Below are 24,833 nucleotides of genomic sequence, written 5' to 3'. Positions count from 1 at the left end.
TTTCTCCCAAACACCATGCCTTGAGTTTCTTTCCCCAAACAGCAGGTAAATATGTTTGGCTAGCTGAGGAGTCTGAAGGGGCCAGTTAAAACGGACAGCTGTCCCTTGAAGCAGCATGGAAGTTTTGGGTGCCATCATTTCTCAGGCAATTTATGACAGCTTGCATTGTGTGGAAAGAATTTTGACATTTGAGGGCACCTGGGGTGCGCAGCTGCTGCTCTTTAGTGGTGGTGAATTTATTATATGTTTGGAGGTTTGAAGAACTGTAATTATTTTGGATATACTGAAGAGTGTTCCTCCAAAGGAAGTGCTTGTGTGATGAGCTATTTTTTTTAAAACACGCACAACACATTTTCTAGCTGATTTCATTCCTACCTGTCACTTTCAAACTGCCTAAAGGTGCTTGCTTTAATAAGGACTTGATTCTCAAGTTGTTCTTTCTGTGTGTTTGCGTTTCAATCTGTCCAAGGGTGACAGAAACCTGTTATTAGCAGGCATCTCCCAATTATCTCCTAATTGGCTTCTCAGCAGACTTTCACAGAAAAAGTTTGTGCATATATATGTCATCTTGGTTACAAAAGAATATCTTTTCAGCAAAGGTGTAATGTTAATTCACATCAATCTTCCTCATGGTTCCCTTGTCCCCTGAAGTAGCTATTCCACCATGACAGAGGGAGAGAAAGAAAGCATGGTTACTCTCAGCCTTCTGAGGATCCAGCTTCATTAGGAATTGTCCATTATTCTGTGGCACAGGAAAGATTAAGACAGTTTTAATATCAGCAATAACTACTTGATCTTTCTTATTTTCCTCCCTACCCCATCACCTTTGCTCACATTTGCATTGTACTTTTCTTAGATACTAAATCCAAGGGTAGAGATTGTCTTTTTATTGAGCTATACATACCACTTGGTATACATTTAGTTGAAAGTAGATATAGCATTTGCTATAGATATATTATTTGCTGCCAAAAATGATTTTTGCGCTACGCCAGTAATAAAATGCAAAGACTAGGGAAATACACACAAATGGAGTCAAATGACAAATTGTCATGTAATCTGAAAGCAATGGTATGAAACTGATGCAGAAAGAGAACAAAATGAATTTAAAAAACTGACAAAGACAGACAATTCATTTATGGCTGCTTGGAAATAATCTTCACTGTGTATAGTCAGATTTAAGGCTTGGTAAATTTATGTGAAATTGATTTAGCATATTGTTCCTTACATGGCAATAAGAATCCATTGCATGTAAAAGACATTTCTGAGTAGATTAGATTGCTTTAAGAAAATGCATTCTACATTCTTAAAATCAGAAACTTTGGGTTCCTAATTATTGATATATAGAAACTAAGGAATATGGTGATTATCACTCCTTGCTTGTTTGGATTCAGTTTTGTTCTTAAAAAAGAAAGAAATGATGGATAATAGGACATAGCTACTTCTCACATCTATCTGAGATCAGTTTATTTGGTATTAAAGCATTTGTAGGTCTACATTCTCTCTGTACCTCACCCCATCTCAAAATTGGGGAATCATAATGTTGAATATGATGAGTACACCGATATCTGTAGGGTTGATCAATAATGTCAAAATTTTGACATGTCCAAGTGTTTGACTCCCTGCTGCTTTTTGTAAGCATCAAAAAATGAGCAAACTTTGATCACCTGGTCATAGCCACCATTTTTATCACCTTAACCTCCCCCCCCCCTTGTACCTCCTGGGATCGGAGTTCTTGTTCTCTCCTTTTCCTTTGCCCCTTTTCAATCAAACCTCAAACCTTTCTTTCCTCAGGGACCTGGAAAGCAAAATACAGTTTTGTTTCTTTTTGCTTAATCTTAGTAACAGCATTATCCAAGCAGTGTTTCACTCTATTGCCAACATTTTACAAGTGCAAGAAACTCAATTTTAAAGGACGACTATGATTATTATCATCTCCTCTGATCTAGGCTTCCCCAAACCACGAAGCAGACTCCTTGTCCTGACAAAAAACCCTTTTTATTAAGTTACTGTGAATTCCTCTGATTCACATCTGGCAAAGTCTTTCAAGGGTGAATTTACAGTCACAGACTTTATCTGACTTGGAGAGCTGCCAGGCCAGTATCTTCCAAACTTGGCAAGGAGTCTCGGAGAGTCACAAACCAATTAAGCGAAATAATTGTCTCTTGCAAACTCCATTCCCTTTTCACTCCTCTTTTATTTCCTCTGGAAGGGGCTATTCATCGTCCACCTGTGGCCTTACTCCCAAGTCAACCCTTGTTCCTTAGCTGCTCCCTTCATTGGCAACTCTGTGCATGTGCACACTGGGATGTCTGATTGAAGGTAGCCGATAACTGTCAGGTGCCCCTGGCCCCATCTCTGCCTCTGATACAAAGCCTTCCCCCCACTTCCGGACTGGCCCATGTTCCTCCCCAACCTCCTCACTATCTGAATCTGCTGCCTGCTCCGCCGGCTGCTGGTGGGCCACAACATCATCATTATTCTCATCCCTAAATACTGTGGTACTTCGACCTTTGTATGGCAATGGTAGATCTCAAAAGAACGAGTCGTTCAAGGTAAAACAAAATCTTTCTTTCAAAATCTAGTAGTCCTTCTTTGTTCTAAAGATTGTCCTGGGCTACCTACTGTTCTAGATTTTGCTTTTTCTGGTCTGCTGATTTTATGGAAGGTCTTAAATGGGCCAGAACACCTGAAGCAAGTGCTCTTGTACTAGTACCATATAGGGGCCTTGCGTGAATAGAAATGCTGCACAAATTCAACAGGTAATTCCACAAGAGTTGGACACTCAGTTCATAACTCATAATGAAAGTGAATTGATGTTCTGAAAATATCCTCAAGCAGAATCTTTTTATCCCTCCATGATACTAGGTGGCAGCCTGGGCTGGATCCTCCTGGTTCTCCAGGCACAGGTAAAGGATGCCTTTCCTCCCCTAACAAGCTTGGGCCCGGGGGATACCCACAAAAGGCCCTCTGTGAATATCTTAACATATGGGCAGCATAGATCAATTTACAATAGAAGCAACAGAGCTTAACTTTTGAGTTCATTCTGAAAACTTATACCATTTCTCAAATCAAAAGGCAGTCATTGTTTCACAACCAGCCTGTATCTTGAGATTGGCAGAGAGGTGTCAGTGGGATTTGACTTGGCTAAGGCTTGTTCCCCCCCCCTCCTGTTCCCATTCTTCTTCACTCATTCTGGGAAAACCAGATTCTTTCCTTTTCAGAACCTGTACTGGACTTGAATTGGAATTAATTTCTAATGGAACTGCTGTATTTCCTTGTAGCCCCCACGCCATCCTGGATCGTCTACGAATCAGAGTGAATAGGATTAGCTTGCAAGATTACGAGGGACTGCATTATGACAAGGAAAAACTCCGGGAAGTTTGTAAGTTATATATATATATTTTAAAAAATAACATGTTTTTTTGGGTCCATGAATTACCCCCGTGTATGGTACATTTCATTCTGCAATTTTTGTGTGTGACTAACTGCCAGAAGGGCTGGTTTTTCCTTCATGCTTCACAGAAGCCAAGTCATTGCAAAAGTTGCCTTCAAACAAAGTTTTTCAGGAGATAAATGCTGGGGAGTATTTTTGTCTATTTGTACCAATGTCACCTTTTAAAACGGGTCATTATTTTGAGAGATATAAAAAGAAAGGATTTTGCCATAAATTTCATTGGAAACTTTATGGAACTTTCTACACTCCTTATGTTTTAGCAGAACCTGGGAGATTTCCATCTCATGAAATGTGACTTGCATTTATTCCTTTTTTAAAAATCAGAAACTCATCAGCCTCTGCATATGAAGAGGGGTCATACATACAAATGAATGTTGTATATAAATAGCAATCGTTTACTTTGCAACAATGAAACCACACACTGGGGAAATAATGTTTTTTAAAAGCCCATCCTGTAGAAATGTATTTGCAGAACAATTGAAAGCAGTCATTTTTATTTTAGAAAGTTATTTTTCTAGCTATCAAGAGTACGATTTTCATTTAAAGTTTCCAAGCCTATGATTTTACAAGACAATAGCTGTCTTCAGGTATTGTGCCTGAACAGGAGATTCTAAACAGCAATATTTATTTCTTTTATAACTTTTCCAAGTAGTAAGAAGATTTGAAACTGGCATTAAAATTTTCTTAAGTCAAGTTGGAATCCTGGTGACTTCCTGGACATTTCTATAGTTTTTCTATAGTATAGCAAGGTTTGCCTTCTTCTCTCTCTCTCTCTCTCTCTCTCTCTCTCTCTCTCCCTCCCTCCCTCCCTCCCTCCCTCCCTCCCTCCCTCCCTCTCTCTCTCTCTCTCTCTCTCTCTCTCTCTCTCCTCCCTCTCCCTTCTCCTTCCCTCCCCCCCTCTCTCTCTCACACACACACTCCCCCCTCCCTCCTCCTCCTTCCCCCCTCTCTCTCCACACACACCCCTTTAGAGTTCAGCATTGTTATTCTGTGGTCACATAAGTGAACTGATTCATTTAAAATGAAGAATTAAATGAATTCTTTACATATAGCGTTCCAAATTCTGGGAATAGCTATGTGTGGCAGAATGAAAGGAGTGTTATTAAATTTTGTTCTATCCTTTGTATTTTCTGTTAATATAAGCCATTATGAATACTGGAATAAATAAAAAAGCAGGACATAAATTCAGTAATCAGTAGATATACATACATAACCAGTAGATATACATACATTTATACATAAATGCAGGATACAATTACCACTTAAACAAATATAATCAGTTATTACAGTGTATGGTGTTTACTATCATGTAGTTGTATCTATCCCTATGCACAGATCAGTGGTGGGTTCTGGATCCCGTTGCAACCAGTACGGTGCAACGGGGCCCGGGGTCTACCACATGAATGCGCGCAGCACGCACATGCATCCTACCCTCCAATGACGCCTTTGCGAGTCTCCGTGACGCTCCAGCTGCTTGGCAGAGCATCGCTCAGGTGCCATAAGTGCCAAGAGTTCAAATACAGGTAAAGGCACCGGGCGGGTGGGTGGGCCCTCAAGAGCACTGTACTGGAATGGTACCTGGTGCTCTGGGCAGGCACCGGTATGGTTCTACCGGGGCATACCGACTGCAATCCATCACTGATACAAATGATCAAGAAAATGAGGAAGATCAAATTAGGGTTTCAAAATAGATTGCCTATCTCTAGTGGAGTTGATATCAATCTTTTCTGAAAGTGTGCATGATGAGTTGACAGTTACACAAGGGAGAAAATCCATTTAGGTGAGACCGCAAATAGAATGAGAGTGCAAATTTATTTACACTGATTTGGGATAATCTAAGTTAATATTGGAGTGTTTATTGTTCATCATGGAGATTTAGCTCCGGAAAGAAATCTTTGCAATAGTTTGTAGAGATTAATAAAAACACTTATTCTTTAGCTATTCTCCATTTTCTGATTTCAATAGTTCATTGTTTGGAAAGTTTGAAATATAGATATTAAAGAGAAATCTCCCACTTTTGGGAAACTGATCTTATATCTATGGTCAGGCATTCTCAATGAACCTAGCTGTGTAGTTTTGATCTGAGGAGAGCAAACCAGACTGGCTTTCAAGTTTACATGTTTTCCATTCCTGGGATTATTGAGAAGAACTTTATATCCAAACTCTAACCTGTGGTTCTGTGATTGGATGAAAATAATCATCTTATTCATAACTCCCATGTTAGACTTGGTTCAAACAGCATAGAGTTCGATAACCATAGCTGAGGATGAGAGATGACAAGTACTGTTAATAAAAACAGAAAACAAAAACTTTGTTGCCCTGGAAGTGTGTGGGAGAGGGATGACAGATCATGGGAGAAGAAGGTTCGAAGTAGCTCATGCCTGTCACAATAAACTGTGACCGGAATGATCTTCCAGCTGGCTCACTCTAATGGCGGCAGTATTCTTCAAGAAGGACCACCAAGTGGAAGGCACGAATAAAAACTCTTCTGTTGCTGTGCCAGAGCTTTTAGCATTTTGCCCACAGGCAAATGACTTTCCTCCAGTGAAACATTCTACTTAACATACTTCAAGTTATCATTATTCCTCCCCCCCAAAAAAACAGGCTGTAGAAGTGTGTTATTATAATTTAAACAAAATGTATACTTCCCAGAAATCCTAGCAATTATCTTTTGTAAAGAATGTTCTGCAAAGCTGTGATGAAACCTTTCATTTGCTGAGTGACAATCAGCATCAGGAGCTGGAACAAGTGCTCTTAGTGGGATCTATTTTCTCCCTGAAAAATATTATAATTTTTCAGTTTCATAATCAGTTCTGGGGAAATAAGCAATGGATAAAGATATGGGGATGTTGGGGAACAGAATGCTGTCTACAGAGAATAACCATCTTTTTGCTCAAAGATAAGCAAACCTATTAGAAGGTTTGTCATCCCATAATTCCTAGGGAGCCCCATATTCTGCAGCCTGGTTACATAAGAAATGGTCGTCTTTGTAATTGAATATGAATAATGAGGCAGATGGACGAACAAGACTCCATTAAACCCTTATCTCCAGGAGCCATATCCTGCATTGATTAATGACTCAGTGTGTGTCACTGGGAAAGAGACTTCATTTTGAAAAGTTAGCATCCACTGTGTTGCAGGCTTAGCTAACCTCTTCTTTTGATTTTACACCATTAATTCAATGTGACAATTAATTATTGTGGTATTATCTCCAGAATTATGTTTTGTTTTTGATTCTTTGTTTCCTCAGTTGGGATGGCGAGGGGTTTCAGGCAGTTTTTTATCCATTATCCTGTGAAATTAATGGGAAAACTTCTCAACAACTGCAGAAATATTAGCATTAGGCCATTAATATTGTAAGAAATTGGCGTGCCAGATGAGACGAAGACATGTAGTTCAATATTCTGCCCAGTCATACGACCCAGGCAGACATTACAAGAGAGACATGATTCACAAGGACAATTTCTAACCCTACTGGCTTCTCGAGATATTAAAATGATAACGTCCAGAGTTCCAAATCAGTACACGGGCAATAGATACAGTTTGCCTTAAGAGCTAATGCATCCTCTAAAAATATTGCCTGGCTTTTCAATTTCAATGCTACACTTGCATTAACATGGTGATGTAACTCCTGCTCTCATGCACTGTTATTGGCATCCTTTAGTCTCAAAAGACTATGGTATCATGCTCTGGAAAGAGGTCCTAAGCAGCATCTGGTGTGGCTAAAAAGGCCAATTCGAGAGTGGCAATCCCTTCCACACTGAGGGCAGATACATTCTGTCCAGCCCCCAGATTTTGCGGTTTCTGGGACTGCCTCTTTGCCTTGGCCTGCTGAACGAGTGTCTCTTCGTATTGTAGAAGGCCACGCTGCTTCGTTAGCCACCAAGCTTAATGATCAGAGGTCCAGGTTTCCCAGCTGTTAATGTCCATTCCCAAGACCTTTAGATCCCTCTTGCAGATATCCTTATATCTCAGCTGTGGTCTCTCTCTGGGGTGCTTTCCCTGCACTAGTTCTCCATACTGAATATCTTTCGGAATCCAACCATCAGCCGTTCTCATGATATGCCCAAGCCAGCGTAGACGTCACTGTTTCAACAGTGTATACATGCTAGAAATGCACTGGGCCACAAAGTTAGAGTATTTGGGTCATGGTGTCATGACAGATCCTGAGTTCCCTTCTACAGATGCTCGTGCCTATGTTGTTTCATTATTTTATTCTCTTCCAAACTCCTCCATGCATTGTTCAAAGTGGAGGTTTGTCTCACTATCTATCTTTCCATTATTTAATAATTCCCGAGCACTTTAGAACCAACTCATATTTCTTTTTCCTGCCATCCACAGTTTATCTCTGGCAGAAGGTATGTTTAGCCAAACCTGAGAAGATTACTCAGAGTGTAACTAATGAGGGCAATATGAACATTAAATTAATTGTTTCCAGAATCAGCCTCCAACTGGGAGCATCAATGTATACTATCTCTAAAGCATTAACCCGCTAAAATCTCTTAATGATAGGAAGGCCAAAGAGATGAAAGCATAACGCATTTGGTAAAGGCTTCCTTCAAGCATAGGTCTAACCTTAATCCCTAAAAACACACAAGATAATGGCCTTTTGTTTGGCATTTTCCCATTCCTGCCAACGATACTTTATTGAAATGGCATGGTTGATTTGTTTCAGAATAATATTCCCCAAGATTTCCCAATGAAAACATACTCTAAAATGGACACATTTTATTAGGGAAAAGATAAGAAAACATCATTAGAGTTTATGGATCATTATAGACTGTAAGATGATGGAATAAGGATAATTCAGCAATACAGGCATCGGCTCTTTAAGACTCTGATAGGGTCCACACAAGTCATTTCTCTTTTAAGAGGTATCTATATAAAGGCACCTCTTAAAAGAGAAATGACTTGTGTGGACCCTATCAGTTTTAAAGGAGTTATGCCTGTATTGCTGAATCATCCTAATTGCATCAGCTTACAGTCTACAACCTTACATCAGCTGGCAGCTATTAAATCCTCATTACCCAACAGAACACATTCTCTTTCTTTTTTGGAAATGTAGATTTACATTCAGACTTTGTGGCAGGGGAATAAATTTCTTCATCACTATGTCAGCAGAACTGGATCTCTCTGTTATTCTATTTATCCTCGTGGGTAGTTTCTGTGGCATGTCAATAGATATGCCTTCCACATCAGCACGTTGCTTAAAACCTGGCCAGCAAACCATGCCAGAGGGCCAATCTGAGGAGAAAAATTGGAATAGTAAGCTAGTCATGAATTCCTTTTGTAAATGATAGATAGCAAAAAAAAAAAAATGTGTGTGTGTGGGAGAAGAAGGTCTCCTTCCATAGCTACCCTATTCATTTCTGAGAAAGCATCGGCAAAAAAAATCAGAACATAAAATATAAGCTGGCTGGATACGACCTCCTAGATGACCCTCAGTCTGTCAAGGATCTTGGAGGACTCATCTCTAATGATCTAAGCCCCAGAGCCCACTGTAACAACATTGCCAAAAAGGCCCTAAGCATTGTTAACCTAATCCTTCATAGTTTATTCTTTGGTAACACTGTATTGCTAACCAGAGCATACAAAACATTTGCTAGACCAATTCTCGAATACAGCTCATCTGTCTGGAACCCGCACTGCATGTCGGACATTAATACAATTGAGCGAGTCCAGAGATATTTCACGAGAAGAGTCCTCCAATCCTTTGCTCACAACAGAATCCCTTATGCCACCAGACTTGAAATTTTGGGTGTAGACAATTTAGAACTTTGCCGCCTTTGGTCTGACCTGAGCATAGTACATAAAATTATCTACTACAATGTTCTACCTGTGAATGACTACTTCAGCTTCAACCACAACAATACATGAACACGCAATGGATACAAACTCAAGGTAAACCATACCAAACTCGATTACAGAAAATATGACTTCAGCAACAGAATGGTCAATGCTTGGAATGCACTAATTGACTCAGTGGTCTCTTCCCCAAACTCTCATAACTTTAACCTTAGACCATCTACTGTTGACCTCACCCCATTCCTAAGAGGTCTGTAGGGGGCGTGCATAAGTGCACCAACATGTCTATTGTTCCTGTTCTAACAAGTCCATTTATTCGTATCCATTTCATGTATTCATAATAATCGTACTTATGTCTATTATCTTATACACGCTTGACAAGACAAATAAATAAATAAAATAAAAGCATTTAGGGAGCCCAGGATATTTTTTTTTCTCTCATGGGGAAGTTTGAGGGTTTACTATTAATTTTAGTTTGGCATCTAACAGGAGAGATGCATCTTTACTGATGCCTCTGCAACCACATTCTGCTGAAATTAAATACCATTAAGTATAATTGACTAACTTTTGACAGGCTACATATATTCTAATAACATTTTTAAGATGATCGGTAATTACATAGTTTCTTCATCTCAGCAGGTGGTGGCACCTGGCTGATCTTGTCTGGGTTCAGAAATTAAATTGGGGTTGGGACTCATGAGTATTCAGGGAAAGCTGGGGCTCTCAACTAAACTGGGAAGTTAAAAGATGACAACCTCCTTCTGTATTGCTAGAAAACAACACAGAATTGTCTATGAGTCACCAGGAATAAAATGCAGCTTGAAGAATACTTTTCTATACTCCCTTCAGATCTTATCTGCTGCATATATAATGCCCAAAGTTTGGGTTACACATGTTAACGTTATTCATTTTTATTGTTGTTATCATTATACATCTATAGCTATTCCACTGGGAATTATAGTCGTCCGGGGAGATTGTGACTTGGAGACTTGTCGCGTCTATGTGGATCGCTTGGAGGAGGTGAGTAGATGAAATAGGACATGGTTGCATCTAGAATATATTAGACTTGTAGAAGGATATCCATGAATTCCATTTGGATCAAAATGTGCCAAAAGACAGATCAAAAGCAAAGAAAGCTCATCAGACTAATATAACAGAAGCAGGGATGGAGAACCCATAGCTAGCGTTATGGCCTTCAAATCCCACCCCTGGCTGGCCATGCCCAGCCCACCTTGCCCCTCCCCTCCCAGGAGTTTCCACGCAGCCCATTTTTAATGCAAGGTAAGTGCAGGGCCCATGTGGAAGCTCGGGGAGGGGGAAAAATGGGCCTCCTGGAAGTTCCGAAAGGCCAGAAATGGGGAAGGCATCTTTTGTCCTCCCAGAGGCTGGAAGAAAGTCTCCAGAGCCGGGTGAAGGCAAAAACGCCTCCCTCTCTGCCATGGTGCAGGAGGCCCGTCATGGCCACACCCACCCAGCAACTGGGCAGAGTTGCTGAAATTTTTGAAGCCCACCCCTGATCTGAAGGTCGAGCAACTCAAGAGAGCTCTCATAAGAATCACTTGCTTATGATCTGCTGGAGACTGTTAACTCCTAACCTACCTCTATTTCACGAATTAAGATTATCTGCCACAATTGCTAGCATACTAATCATTGCAGGCATGTTCTTCTGCATTTGCCATAGTCCACTTTCAGCACAGTGCCAAAAGGTTGAAGGCAATATCAATAGCACTTAGACTTATATACTGCTTCATAGTGCTTTACAGGACTCTGAGCGGTTTACTAATGTCATCATGTTGTCCTCAACAATCCGAGTCCTCATTTTACTAACTTCAAAAGGATGGAAGGCTGAGTCAATCCTGAGCTGGTCAGAATCGAACTCCTGGCAGTGGGCAGAGTTTGCCCGCAATACTGCATTCTAATCACTGAACCAGCGTGGCTCTAATATATCAGTTGGGGAACTACAGCACATATTACCATACTGCAATTTTCAAGCTCTACCTTGGCTTTCCGAGGCTGGTTTATCTGTCCTTTATCCCTAATCTCAGCTGGCCATTTCACAAGTTCAGAATAGAAGTTGGAACCATAAAAGTGGAACTGCTATGTTGTGTATACCCTGATGCTATTTTTGAGGTGTAAAAATGTGTACCCGCTTTAAATCAAATAGTAGGACTCTTTCTGGTTAAAAGCCTGGAGAGATTAGGATTTCCTGGTCATAAAAGGCACTGAGAAAACATAGTGCTAATTAAAAGGACAGGCAACTGTTAGTGGAATGGTTGTGGCTAGAAAAAATCAAACATAGAACATAGAACAATAGACTTGGAAGGAACCTTGGAGGTCTTCTAGTCCAATACCTTGCTTGAGTAGGAGATTTTATATCATTTCAGACAAATGGTTATCTAGTCTCTTTTTGAAAGTTTCCAGTGATGGAGCACCCACAATTTCTGAAGACAAACTATTCTACTGGTTAATTGCTGCCACTGTTATGAAATTTTTCCTTAGTTCTATGTTGCTTCTCTGCCTGGTTAGTTTCCAACTATTGTTTCTTGTCTTGTTTTTTGGTGCTTTGGAAAATAATTTGACTTCCTCATCTTTGTAGGAGCCACTCAAACAATGAAAGAGTGCAATCATGTCCCTATTGTGGTCAGCCTCTTCTATTGTTGAACAGATCTTAAAAAAACTGGACACAGTGGCACAACATTAAAAACCCTTGAGGGTATAGTTGCCAAAAACAACCCTTAGTAATGTCCAAATGGTCACCAAGATTATAGCGATCTTCGGTGGTTCAATTTTGAAGACTGAACCAACAAGAGTTTGGCCTCTAGGAAAAAAAAAAGTTTGCCATGGCTCTTCAAAATGAAAGAAATAATGTCTGGTCTTCTTTCTTTTCAGTTACAAGTATTTGGAAGTAAATTTCAGACCCCAGCGTGACATTTTATGGATTTGGACTCAAAAAAAAAAAAGAAAGAAAGAAAGTTTGAAATGATTTCCTTTTAGATAGACACAACTTGTCAAGACCTCACTTTCAGTGCCCCATTAATTTCATTTCTCACTTTGTGATTCTAGAAAGCTTGGCACTAAGTGTATAGATGGATGATGGATGGTTTCATTTTTCCCCACTGGCCAAGGCTTTTGCAAGAGAAGTTTTTTTTTCCACCCCCTTTCCTTGTTTTCCCAGTTCCCACATTTCACACAACACAGCTTGGATACACTGGCAACCTTCTTCTGAAGCCTTTTCTAGTCAGGGTTTTTGAACTATAACTTCATCCCCCACAGTGATAGGATAGGGCGGGGGAATAGGGTCACGAGATGCTTGGCTGTCAGATTCTCCCCATTCCTTCTGTAGAACTGTCATTGGCAAATAACTTTCTCATGTGTAAATGTCCTGATAGTGTTGTGGCCTGCCAGAGGAGCTGGGAGCAGATTCGGGCAGTGAGGAAGTTGGGGAGGAACATGGGGTAGTCCTAGAGTCTGGGGAAGGCTCTGATGAGGGCCCTGTGTCGGAGACAGAGAGGGGGCCAGAGTCGTATGCCAGTCATCAGCTGCCTTCAGAGTCAGACATCAGTGGGGCAGAAGAACAGTTGGAGCCTGTTCCCAGTGTGCGCATGCGTAGAGTTGCCAGATGAAGGAGAAAGCTAAAGAACAGGGGTCGACTTGGGAGTAAGGCCACAAGTGGATGATGAATGGCCCCTCCCAGAGGAAATGAAAAAGGAGCAAAAGGGGAGTGGAGTTTGCAGGAGACAATTAGTTCGCTTAATTGGTTCGTGACTCTCTGAGACTCCTTGCCAAGTAAAGTCTGTGACTGTAAATCCTCCCTTGAAAGACTTTGCTGGATGTGAATGAGCAGAATTCACAGTCAATTAATAAAAGGGGTTTTTGTTGGGACCAGGAGTTTGCTTCGTGCTCTTTGGAAGCCTTGGTCAGAACAGATAGAGTGGACTCCAAAATTGAAGGAATCAACACATTATCTTCTTAAATGCATAATGAGAACACCATCCATCAGTGACCTGGAGCAGATATAATAGAGGCAGGATAAGGATCAACAATAAAGGCAGTAAATATCATTACGGTATAATTTTCTCCCTACTCAAGGTTGGCTAGCTACTTAACTCAGCCATGGGAAAAGACAATAACTGCCATGTACAAAGTGAGTGTTTCTTTCATCCCTGAGTGACAATTATCTTCTGTCTAGGGAAATATGAAAAGGCAGGAGATCTAATCATCAGATAGTTAAACATTCTAAATCCCTTTATATAGAAATCAGATACTGTTCTTGGTTCCTAGGTAATGTTCTTGGGGACAATTGGAAAATGTCAGGCTATTTTCGATTAAATTATCTGTAAGTCATCGTTTGGCAGCAAAATCCTTGAATAATATTAATTTCAGTTTTATTTTGGATTTCTTAAATCTTATTTGAGGGATTACCACCTATTCTTCCTCCTCCTCCTCTCTCATGTGTGATTATTTTGTATAGTTGCTGTTGTAATAGCCAGAAAAAAAATTGATGGAACAATTTAGTTGTGCAGGATGAAATGAGCCTTAGTTAATCATTTTTTTCCATTGGAATTTTCTTGCCGTAGGATTTGCAGTCTGTATCTTCAACAACACAAAGAGTCCACTACCAGGTAAAATTTATTTTGTTCCTTTTAGGGAAAAAAGAAAGGGAGGGAGGGAGGGAAGACTTGTTCAGCCTGAATTACTTATGGACTTATTTGTTCAGATATTTTGAATAATATTCTTTTCCCTTGAAGGCCATACAAACAACAATATAATATAATCAGGGTACATACAAACAACAATGTACATACAGACAACAAATGTACATACAAAAGAGGTAATATAATCATAAAATATCAAAAGAAGAAGGTAGTAGAAACGCTGAGACTAATAATAATAATATAGCCATACTACATAGATAAATATCCTTGGACATAAGACAGTATCATGGTAGTTAGGTGTTCAGCAAAGCAATGGCACAAGGGAAAAAAACATTGTCTCTGTGTCTGGTTGTTTTGGCATGCAATGCCCTATAGTGGCATCCTGAGGGGAGAAGTTGAAACAGATGATGTCCAGGATATGAGGCCTCTAGATATTTTCTCAGCCCTCTTTCTGTCTCATGCGATATACAGGTCCTCAATGGAAGGCAGGATAGTTGGAATTGGTATAGAGCTTCCTACCTGAGCAGGGGGTTGGACTAGAAGACCTCCAAGGTCCCTTCCAACTCTTGTTATACTGTTATTCTGGAACTGTTCTTTCTGCAGTCCTAAGTCTCTGTTGGAGTCTGTTCCTGTCCTATTTGTTTGATGTACTAAACCAGACAGTTATAGAAGTACAAATGACAAATTCCTCTGTAGAGCTGCATCAACAGCTCCTGGGACAGTCTGAACTTTCTGAGTATCGCAGTTGCCACAGCAATCCTGGATATCTTTGCTGAATTGTTTATTATTTTTCCATGTTGCAATAATCCATGTGTATGTGAGTGACCATGAACAGAGTCTCCTGGTCCAGGGATGGCATAGTTGGTGGAAAAGACACCAGTGTGTAAAAGTTTGAGTTGGCATTTGAATCAGATTTTGTCTGATTCTCATAGGCTTAATTCTTGCTATATGCAACTTATTGCCTTCCAGTGGCTCCTTCTCTCCATTTTTAATCGGGCTCAATCTCTATGGTCAAACTTTAGGCATGATGGCAGCTATATAATCCAATGGAGACCTTCAGCTTTGCCTCTTTGCCCATTCTATCCCTGCATAGATACGCAAAAGGGAAAAATAAAGTCCAGCATCTTAGAAAGATATGTTGTAATGACAGGATCTATGCATTCTTTTCAATTTTCAGAATGGGGAGCCTCATGGGGAGAAGTTCATGTTATCTCAATATACACAGGCATTCTTGATGCCTCTCCTTCAAAATATATGACCCAGCTTTTGCCCTATTCACCAAAATTGTTTCTTCTGATTTCTTAAAAACTGTAACATCACATTCTCAAGTGATGAAGACTCTTGGTCTTGGAGAAGGATGCTATTATGAATGGGGAATTATTTTGTCAAGTTTGTGACTAAGCACAATGCAAAGAAATACCAAATGCTTGTTGTATAACATTTCCAGATCAGTGCTTATGATGCCCTACAGTATTTTTAGTTTGCATTCACAATTTAAATGATATTTTTTTGAACATTGTCTGCACAGCAGGCATGTTAAATATTATCTCAACTAATGCTCTGAGTTGCATTTTTATTTGATTTGGCCTAAAGGGCCGTTCTCTTATTATCTCTTCATGAACTTTCTGTCTGTATCATGCTCTGCTGTGCATTTTCAAATATACATACATTCACTCCTGCAAGAGAATCTGAGACAGTCTAACAAAGAAGAGAGCCCCCGTGTTCTTATAAATAGTCTCTTTTTCCTTACTTTAGTCAAACATATTCAATGAAATAAGAACTCCTGTTGTGAATGTCAGCCATCTCCAGTCTTTTTATAGCTGTATGCCCTCCAAAAAATCAATAATATCTGCAATTGTTCAGCATCTCACTAGAGCATTTTTAGTCTACAAAATAAATGTGTCAAAATTTTATAACAATGTGCTGCAATATGATCCTTTCCAGATGTGCTTGGGCAGCAAGTCTCAGGATTCACACTCCAGATGTCTACACATCTGAACACAGCAAATACTAACTTGGGGAATACTGGTTGATAATGCGGTTTTGATTAGGCAGTCTTGGTTCATCCATCTTGTCTCGTAGACAAAGAAACTTGGCATATCTCTATTGAGCATTCTTGGTGAATTGCTAAGCTACCTCACATGTAACCTGCATCTGTATAGTCAGCTTCTTCCCTGTCTCCTTGTCCCACCTGAAATCCTACTTCAGTCACGCCTCACTATACATCTGCAGCTTACAAAAGCCTATGCCTTTTAGCCAAATTCATTAGCTGAAAAAGATACTACCAGGCTTCTTCTGATTGTCTTTGTTGTCATAGAATAGAATAGAGTAGAGTAGAGTAGAGTAGAGTAGAGTAGAGTAGAGTAGAGTAGAGTAGAGTAGAGTAGGGTAGGGTAGGGTAGGGTAGGGTAGGGTAGGGTAGGGTAGGGTAGGGTAGAGTAGAAACTTTATTGTAACTTTAAATCAGTGGTGGGATTCAACCAGTTCACACCTATTCTGGAGAACCGGTTGTTAACTTTCTAAGCAGTTCGGAGAATGGGTTGTTGGAAGAAATCTCATTTTGGCTTTTTTCCACTTTAGAAGGCTAATCCTGTAAGGAAGGCAGGAAGGAAACATTCTGATGTTGTTTCTAGCCTAATCTTTATTGCCCTGCTTACAGAAACTGCGTCTCCAGTTAACCCTTGTTACATTGTAACAGTTAAGGTGAAGTGCCCCTCAACATGAATGACATTGAATTGGCCAAGATCCCATGGTCACATGACTAATGAGTCACTCCTACCCAGCTGGTCATTAAGGGCAGAGAACCGGTTGTTAAATTATTTGAATCCCACCACTGCTTTAAATGTACACTAATCAGCAAAGATTGAAGGCAAATGAGGTCCAAGCAGAAGAAGAACACCATGGTTTCAAAATCTAAGGGACTGGTTTGGATAAAACTCAGCAGCACTTTTTCATGTGGCTGTTGATAAAAATAGGATTGTCAACTTGACCGCCAACGTCCAGTGACGGATATGGCACAAGAAGAAGAATCAGCATACATTAAAATGAAATGTCTGCATTCATCTCTCAAAGGATAACCATTATGTATATACCCACAGACACACCCACATATGGCATAGAGAAACATCACCGTTCTAATGATGTTTGACTAATATGCCTCTACTATAATGAATGTCTTTACTAGATCTGCAAGAAGGCCCTTTGCCCTTTTGCATGCAATTCACATTTTTGACTTTTCATTTGGGATGAAAGTTATTTTTACGCTTCACTGTTTTGTTTGGATTTCAAAGATAAGGATGTTTCTCTGAAATTCCTTGCCCCTAGGTGTCTTGCTAAGGTTAATCTCAGGGAAGGAAAGTGTTAAGATGTCTGAAAACTCAGTATGAAAGGAGGCTCTGAAAGAATTGGATATATTTAGTTTTCAGAAAAGACAGTTGAGAAGGGATGTGATGGCATTTTCACATTTCTAAGGAGGATCACCTCTTTCCTTTCATCCTAGACTGGAGGACACAGGAGGATTCTACTAGTGTCAGCCCTGGAGCCATTTTCCTTGGCATCTTCAGGGCTGCCACAGTGGTGGCTGGGCAAGCTGCGGGAACAGGAGGGGGGAGGTAGAGCTAGCGTGAGTTTTGTAACCATAATAAATTTCTTTCCCCTGGGAACCAAGGATGTTCTCACCCGTGCTGGGGAGGTGTGGATGGAGACCAACTCGAGTTGGGACAGTGACCAGATTGGACCATGTAACAGACATATGGACTGGGGGGGGGGATAATTTTGATTTTAATGTGGGTGGGGAAAACACGGGACTATTAGAATAGATTTTTCCCCAGATTTGCCAATTTGACATGCCTAATAAATCTATACTTTGAGGAACATGCCCGCCTTGGAGTTTTGATTCTGTTAAGGGTATTACTTGGAATCCCTGACAACTGGAATATTAAGAGAAGTTTTATATTAAGGCAGAGAGGTTTGTTGGTTACACTAATTACCAAAATGGATATGACCTCTATTTCACTGTGCAGGTAGTCCTCGACTTACAACAGTTTGTTTAGCGACCATTCAATAGCAATAGCAGTTAGACTTATATACCACTTCATAGGGCTTTCAGCCCTCTCTAAGTGGTTTACAGAGTCAGCATATTGCCCCCAGCAATCCGGGTCCTCATTTTACCCACCTCGGAAGGATGGAAGGCTGAGTCAACCTTGAGCCGATGAGATTTGAACAGCCGAACTGCAGAGCTGCAGTCAGCTGAAGTAGCCTGCAGTGCTGCATTTAACCACTGCGCCACCTCAGCTCATTCAAAGTTACAACGGCATTGTAAAAATGACTTATGACCATGTTTCACACTTACGACTTTTCCAGCATCCCCCTGATCATGTGATCAAAATTCAGATGCTTGGCAACTGATTCAATCTATGGCCGTTGCTGTGTCCCAAGATCATGTGATCATCACCTTTTGTGACATTCTGACAAGCAAAGTCAATGGGAAAGCCAGTTTCACTTAACAACCGGGTTACTAACTTATCAACTTTAGTGATTCACTTAACAACCAAGGCAAAAAAGATCATAAAATGGGGCAAAATTCACTTAACAAACATCTCACTTAAGAACAGAAATTATGTTGGGCTTAATTATGTTTGTAAATTGAGGATTACATATATATTTTCAAGCAATGGCTGGGCGGCCATCTTTAAATGTTTTAATTTGGATTCTTCCACCCAGCAGGGGTTAAATCTGATTGCCTACCTGTCCCCCCTGCAATTCTATGATTTCACATCTTTGGTAGATTCTGTATGGGAAGGGAATATAGAATTTTGCAATAGGAATAGTTCCTATCAAAGCAACATAAATACTTCTTTTGGGGGTGGTGGTGGTGGTTATGAAACTATAGTATCTTTAAATCTCTGTAATTGGTATCTGAGGCATAATTTACATTCTATCAGGTGTAATAAAGGGAAAGCTATTGGATAACATGAATCAAGCTCAGGGGTAGAAGCTAAGAAAAGGAAAACTGTTAAAGTCCCCCATGCCAAGCTAATGAGCATCACCCTGCTTATCTGAAATTTGAGATGAAGAATTGAAGCTGAGGAACATCTAACTCACGTCATAGGTTGGCTCTGAAACTGACTGAAGAAAGAAAAATATTGGTTTGCTGTATATCAAGAATGCCAGGCTGTGCCAGGGACATAGTCATTTAAGGAGCCTTATCACAGTCCATATGGCATTTGCTATTCAGTTGCATATTTCTGGCCATGGTCCTTTCTGCCCATCCAACTTGCTGCTATTAACTGAGTCGGAATTTATAATGAACTGCAAGCCGTATGTCAGATAATGCTCTCTCTTTTGTATAGGTTTCTCAGTGCCGTTTCTAGATATTAAAATGAAACATTTATACAGTGTTATCCTAAGAATATGTGATGGAATGATTGAAAATAAGGAATTTTAAAAGGACTAATTGGCCATAAAGTGACATTTCTTAGCTCTTCTGCTGTTGTTCTCTTGGGAATTCATAGTGATATCAGTCACAGTATTTCTCCCCCCTCCACACTTTAAATGAACCTTTTTCAAAAAGGGAGGGAAGGTTTGCTAATACTTGCTTAGCAATATGGCAAACACAGTAGGCTGCCCAAGTAACCAAGTGGGCGTCTATCATGGCATGGCATGTTTGATACATTTCCACACTTTGATAAAACTGAGTATAGTTGCATTACAGCCTCGAATCAAAAGGGAAATCAAATCAACACTTGGATAAGTCAGTGATTGCACAGGGCAGCTGGTCAGAAGGCATGCTGAGTGAATTCACGGATGCCTGTCTATCATTTTTGGTCACCCTTGACTGAATATATATATATTTATTTATCAGCACAAATGCAACACACACACTCTTGTGTGTTTGTGTGTGTGTGTGTGTGTTGCATTTGTGCTGATAAATATATAAAAGGAGACTAGTATAGATCTATTTCAAACTATTTAGCTCTCATCAGCTAGCCATACCCTTACTGGGATTTGAACCTGTGCTGTATTACATATTAGGCAGTTGTGTTAGCCACTAAGCCACAAGTTCTCCTCCTTTATCAGATGAGCCAGGGAAATAGGTGTGTGTGTGTGTGTGTGTGTGTGTGTGTGTATGTATGTATGTATGTATGTATGTATGTATGGATGGATGGATGGATGGATGGATGGATGGATGGATAGATAGATAGATAGATAGATAGATAGATAGATAGATAGATAGATAGATAGATAGATAGATAGATAAACTGACAGAAAAGTTCTTTCCTGAGTAATGTTGAAAACTGTCTTATTATGGGTCACACTATTATTCCCCTTGGCTCAGTACTGTGTGGATTTCAAGAATTTCAGACAGGAGTCCTTATCGATCTTTTTTTGGAAAGGTTAATAACTAGATCTAGGAAGAGCTGCAATATGTGCTGTGGTATTGTTCTATTCGCTGCTGCTTTTATCAAACTGCTGTTGAAAATGGCGTTTTTCTTTCTGTCCCATGCAGGACCAGGAAAGCTCATTCCCAAGAGTATTGTCTGTTCAGAAACTATCCCCTAGATGGTGCTTCCTAGATGGTAAGAATTAATCACAGTTGGTTCCCATGACCTCACAAGAAAATGGCAGACTGTACATTTCTTTATATGTTTATCCAGAAATTAATTCTATCTTATTCAGGAATATTTGCTTCACACATTTGCTGAATATTATTTTTTTTAAAAAGTTTCAACTAGATCCAGGTTCTTCAAGATTTTATATATGGTTATTTGCTGAAATTCAGGGGGCTACCCATGATTGATAATACATGGTGAAGGTATCTACATTGGGTTCATCCTCATGTCATCTTTGCTGCAGCACAAAGATGTCTTTATAAGCATTTTTGGAGGACCTGTTCTCATGACATCATCTCAATCTCATCTGCCATCAATTGATGAGGCAACCGAGAGCTCCAATTTTGGAAGTAGTCTTCTCCATTTTTGTCCCAGCACAAAACATTCAACATGGACATTTAGAGCACCTCAAAGGATGACTTGGCCAGGGGCCGTGACTTTTCTCAACACCAATTGGCTCAGTAGATTTGTAGAAATGTGTCCTCCCTGCCCAGGTAGTGGATAATAATTGCCTGTGGTCATTTGGGTCATTTGTGAGGCAGAGTGGGCATCTCTTCTTTTTCTCTTTACCCTTGAATATTGAACTCCCAGGAGATCTGTCAGCTACCTGTACATCTAGCAAGCAAGAACCCTACAGTTTGATTTTTGTGTGTGTTAGTCTGTATTAAAGGTCATGAAGTAGAGGAAACATTTCTTATATGGACCAAAGCAAAAGTGGAATGAATGGTGATATATAAAGCCAGGGTTGGGATTTGGAGGTTCTCCGAACCAGCTATAACATTAGCTATGGGTTTTCCCAAACCCAGGCGAACCTGTAGCAGCCCACCCTCCTGCATAAGTGTGATTTAGGATTTTCTGCTTTTTATTCCAAATCACATAGGCAGACTTTTGAGAGATGGAAGGTCTTGACATTGGTACTTATTTTGCTGATAGGACTGTAGCTTCATGGAACACTTTCATAGATGCTGCTGTGTAGAGGTGGCTTTCATAACCTTCAATTAGAAGCAATCCCAGGAGACTGACAGCCCTGCCAGAAGAAGCATGCATGGAATAATAAAAATACAATGATTTTTTAAAAAAGAAAGTTAATGCTTGTACTCCCAGCCCTATCAAACATGGGTTCAAGATAACGATGGGTGCTAGCTTCATAAACAGAATGCAAATTTCTAATTGTTTATAGCTTATAGCTCTTAGTTCCATATACATAACGTATGACTATCATTGGACTGTATTAAACTGTATGTGTTTTTCACGTGAATTAAATATTAGTCTATAGAGACTGACTACATGAACATTTTTATGGTGGTTCCCAAGAATGAATTTAGAGTTGTGGTTGTTTATTGTTAAGATCATTGTTCAGGTTTGGAAATGTAGCAAGTTTGAAATGTTTTATTCAGAAATACTCTTTCAAATAAATTCAGAATTCTCATACTTTCATCAAGAGCAAATATTCACAAAATAAAGCCTCCAAGCACTCAGATAAATCTCTCTTTCTCTCTGTCTCTCTCCTCTCTTTTGGTGCCAATCCAGTAGCTTATAAGCTTTGTTCATAGTAAGCAACAGATTGTGGGTTGATAGCTTGTTTTAGGGATGTTGGGAGGAGCTCTCTCTCTTTTTTTTCCTGAAAAAGATACGCTACCTTATATTTCATGAATCTGAATGAGATCTGTGTTGCAATGGTGTTCATATAGGTTTAATATTCAACATTCCAAGGATATGGATTAATGGTTCCACTGACTAAAATTCCAGCCCACCCAATTCCATCCAGCAAATGAAATGGGCATGCACAATGCTCTGATAACTGTATGCATATTTCTTTTTTCCCTATTACCGTCAACCAATTGAGCTACCCTAAAACTAAGGGTCAGCTGGCAGACAATTTGATCTATCAACCTCCAGATGGCAGCCAAGAGTTATGGTTTTTAAACATCTTGGCTAGTGGTCATCAAAATGTCTAGCTGAAATGAAGACAATGCAAAGGTATTGTTGAGGAGCTGGAGAAAGGAATTTAGCCAGGGGTCAAATGCTACTGGTTTGGGCTGGTTCTCCCAAATGCTAAAAAAGGGGGAAAAAATTCAAACAGTCATGCAGCACAGCTGATTGTCACACAGCCGATGATCAGAACTTTTTTTAAAAATTTGTAAAACATTTTTTTTTAATACAGATTCTCCCAAACTGGTAATTAAAAAATGCTAAAAAAAGTTTTTGAAAAGTTCTAACGATTATGTGGCACAGCTGATTGTCACACAGCTGATCATCAGAACTTTTTTTTAGCATTTTTTTTTTTTTACTACCGGTTCTCCCAACTTCAGAGTATTTCACCCCTGAATTTATCTCTGGGAGGTACATACTACCTAAGAACAGAAAGTCAGGAGTCAGGGCTTTCCTGGAAGCAACAGCCAACTGGGAAGGGAATTCCTTGCTAGGCAGGTTTACAAAAAGGCAAATCTTTTCAATTTGACTTCCCTTCCTGGGAGGCAGTACTGGAATTCTGTTGTGCTGTTGCAGAGCGTAATAAAATAATGTTGAAATCCTGACAGAGATTCTTTCTATCACCCTGTTTCTTATACCAAAGAGAATCAAGGTAGGGCAGTCTTGAGTTTCTTTCTCATTGTCTCCTCTTTAGAGGTTTACTTAATGGCTGTTGAATACTTTCTCCAAGGCCATCTCTATATTCTTCAATATAGTTATACTTCCAAAGACTTGCATGAAGCCAGCCATCTTATACTGACAATACCAACCACTACCAAATTCATTTATGTTTAGACTTAGTACAAGCAGGAAAACCTCATGGCTGTAACATCTGACTTAATTTTGGAATGTATTTCTAATTTCTTCCCATTCCCTTCCTTTTTGTGCCATCGTGCTTAATGGAGAGGTCTGAAGAAGTGAAAAGTTTCATGCTCTTTTGTCTCAGTTTCATTGGTCCCAATTGAGGTATTGCTTAGCTGCGTAGTTTGGATATTTTCCCCTTTCTGATGGATCAAACACAGTTTTTCACACAAGTCTTTCCTCGTTTTTTGCAGCAACTTCTGCTGACCGCTTTTACCGCATCGACAGAACTCAGGTACAGAGATGATGTTGCTTTCCTTTTAACTTCTTTTTTTTTAATAGCACAGAATTGGGTTCACCATTATAATAAGAAAATATGGGTCTTGTCAAATGTGACTCTCCTCCTATTATATACTTGTCTCTATTTCTTCTCTCCAGAGATTCTCAAGGGCCCCTAAAACTGTCAAAAATAAATAACGTAAAATAGACTTCTTTTTTTTTTCCAGTTAGGAAAAGAAAAATAAGTGCTTTGAGGCCTGCATTCCACACAAAATTTCAGCTCTTCCCAGGATAGATTGGACAACCATTTGACTAGGATGGTATAAGGTCTCCTGCCTTGAACAGAGGGTTGGACTAGAAGACCTTTGTGGTCCCTTCCAGCCTTATGATTCCATGCCCTATGTTTTTTCTGAATTTCTTTCTCTCCTCATTATGCAGTTATGATGCTGCACATTGATTAGTAGCATTTGTTCCTCCATCTCTCAAGGTCATTCCTATATAGCAATAGCAATAGCACTTAGACTTATACACTGCTTTGCAGTGCTTTATAGCCCTATCTAAGTGGTTTACAGAGTCACCATATTTCCCCCAACAATCTGGGTCCTCATTTTACCGACCTTGGAAGGATGGAAGGCTGAGTCAACCTTGAGCCTTGTGGGATTTGAACTGCCAAATTTCAGGCAGCTGGCAGTCGACAAAAGTAGCCTGCAGTACTGCACTCTAACCACTGCACCACCGTGGCTCATATTTACCATGATGCCTACTTGTAGTATGTAAGACTGTTTCATTTAATTTTTTAGAAATGCAACAGATTCTTTAGGAATGCTTCACATCATTATGGATTATTTTGCTTTAATGATAAATTAAAACAATAGCATTGATTTACAATAAATGAATTCACAAGTACATAAGTCTAATATCTCAAAATTAAACCTAACATATTAACACCACAATATGATTAATATTAATCAATATTGAAACATCAAATATTTAAATTTATTATTCTATTAATTATTAATGTTAAGAGCCCGAATATAAAATTTGAGAAATTCCGTCGCATTGTCCTTACTGTGATTTTTAATTTAGAGCCATGTTTTGCCATGTAAATTAAACACCTTATGAAAAATTGGCCCAAAGCACCCAAGGTCAAAGAAGATTTAAACCGAGAAGGATGAGTTTTCCTCTTTTTGCTTAAATCAGTTTGATGTTTTAATAGCATAGATTCGTCTTCTTTCCCCCCCTTATCTTCATGAGCTT

General features: G+C 39.6%; 1 protein-coding gene across 1 annotated transcript in view; it reads left to right on the top strand.

Annotated features, from left to right (window-relative positions):
• Positions 1-24,833, top strand: part of DGKI (diacylglycerol kinase iota) — a 316,253-nt gene that overhangs the window by 223,431 nt on the left and 67,989 nt on the right. Inside the window, 5 exon segments of the mRNA XM_087722998.1 lie at positions 3,282-3,382; positions 10,200-10,279; positions 13,837-13,881; positions 20,423-20,492; positions 23,552-23,592. Coding sequence (XP_087579124.1) covers positions 3,282-3,382; positions 10,200-10,279; positions 13,837-13,881; positions 20,423-20,492; positions 23,552-23,592 — 337 coding nt within the window.

The sequence above is a fragment of the Thamnophis sirtalis genome, unplaced genomic scaffold, assembly GCF_051295495.1.
Source record: "Thamnophis sirtalis isolate CommonGarterSnake01/CBP01778 unplaced genomic scaffold, rThaSir2_p1.2 scaffold_9, whole genome shotgun sequence".
Lineage (NCBI taxonomy): Eukaryota > Metazoa > Chordata > Lepidosauria > Squamata > Natricidae > Thamnophis > Thamnophis sirtalis.
Note: the sequence above shows the minus strand (reverse complement) of the source record. Positions and strands in the feature narration are given on the sequence as shown.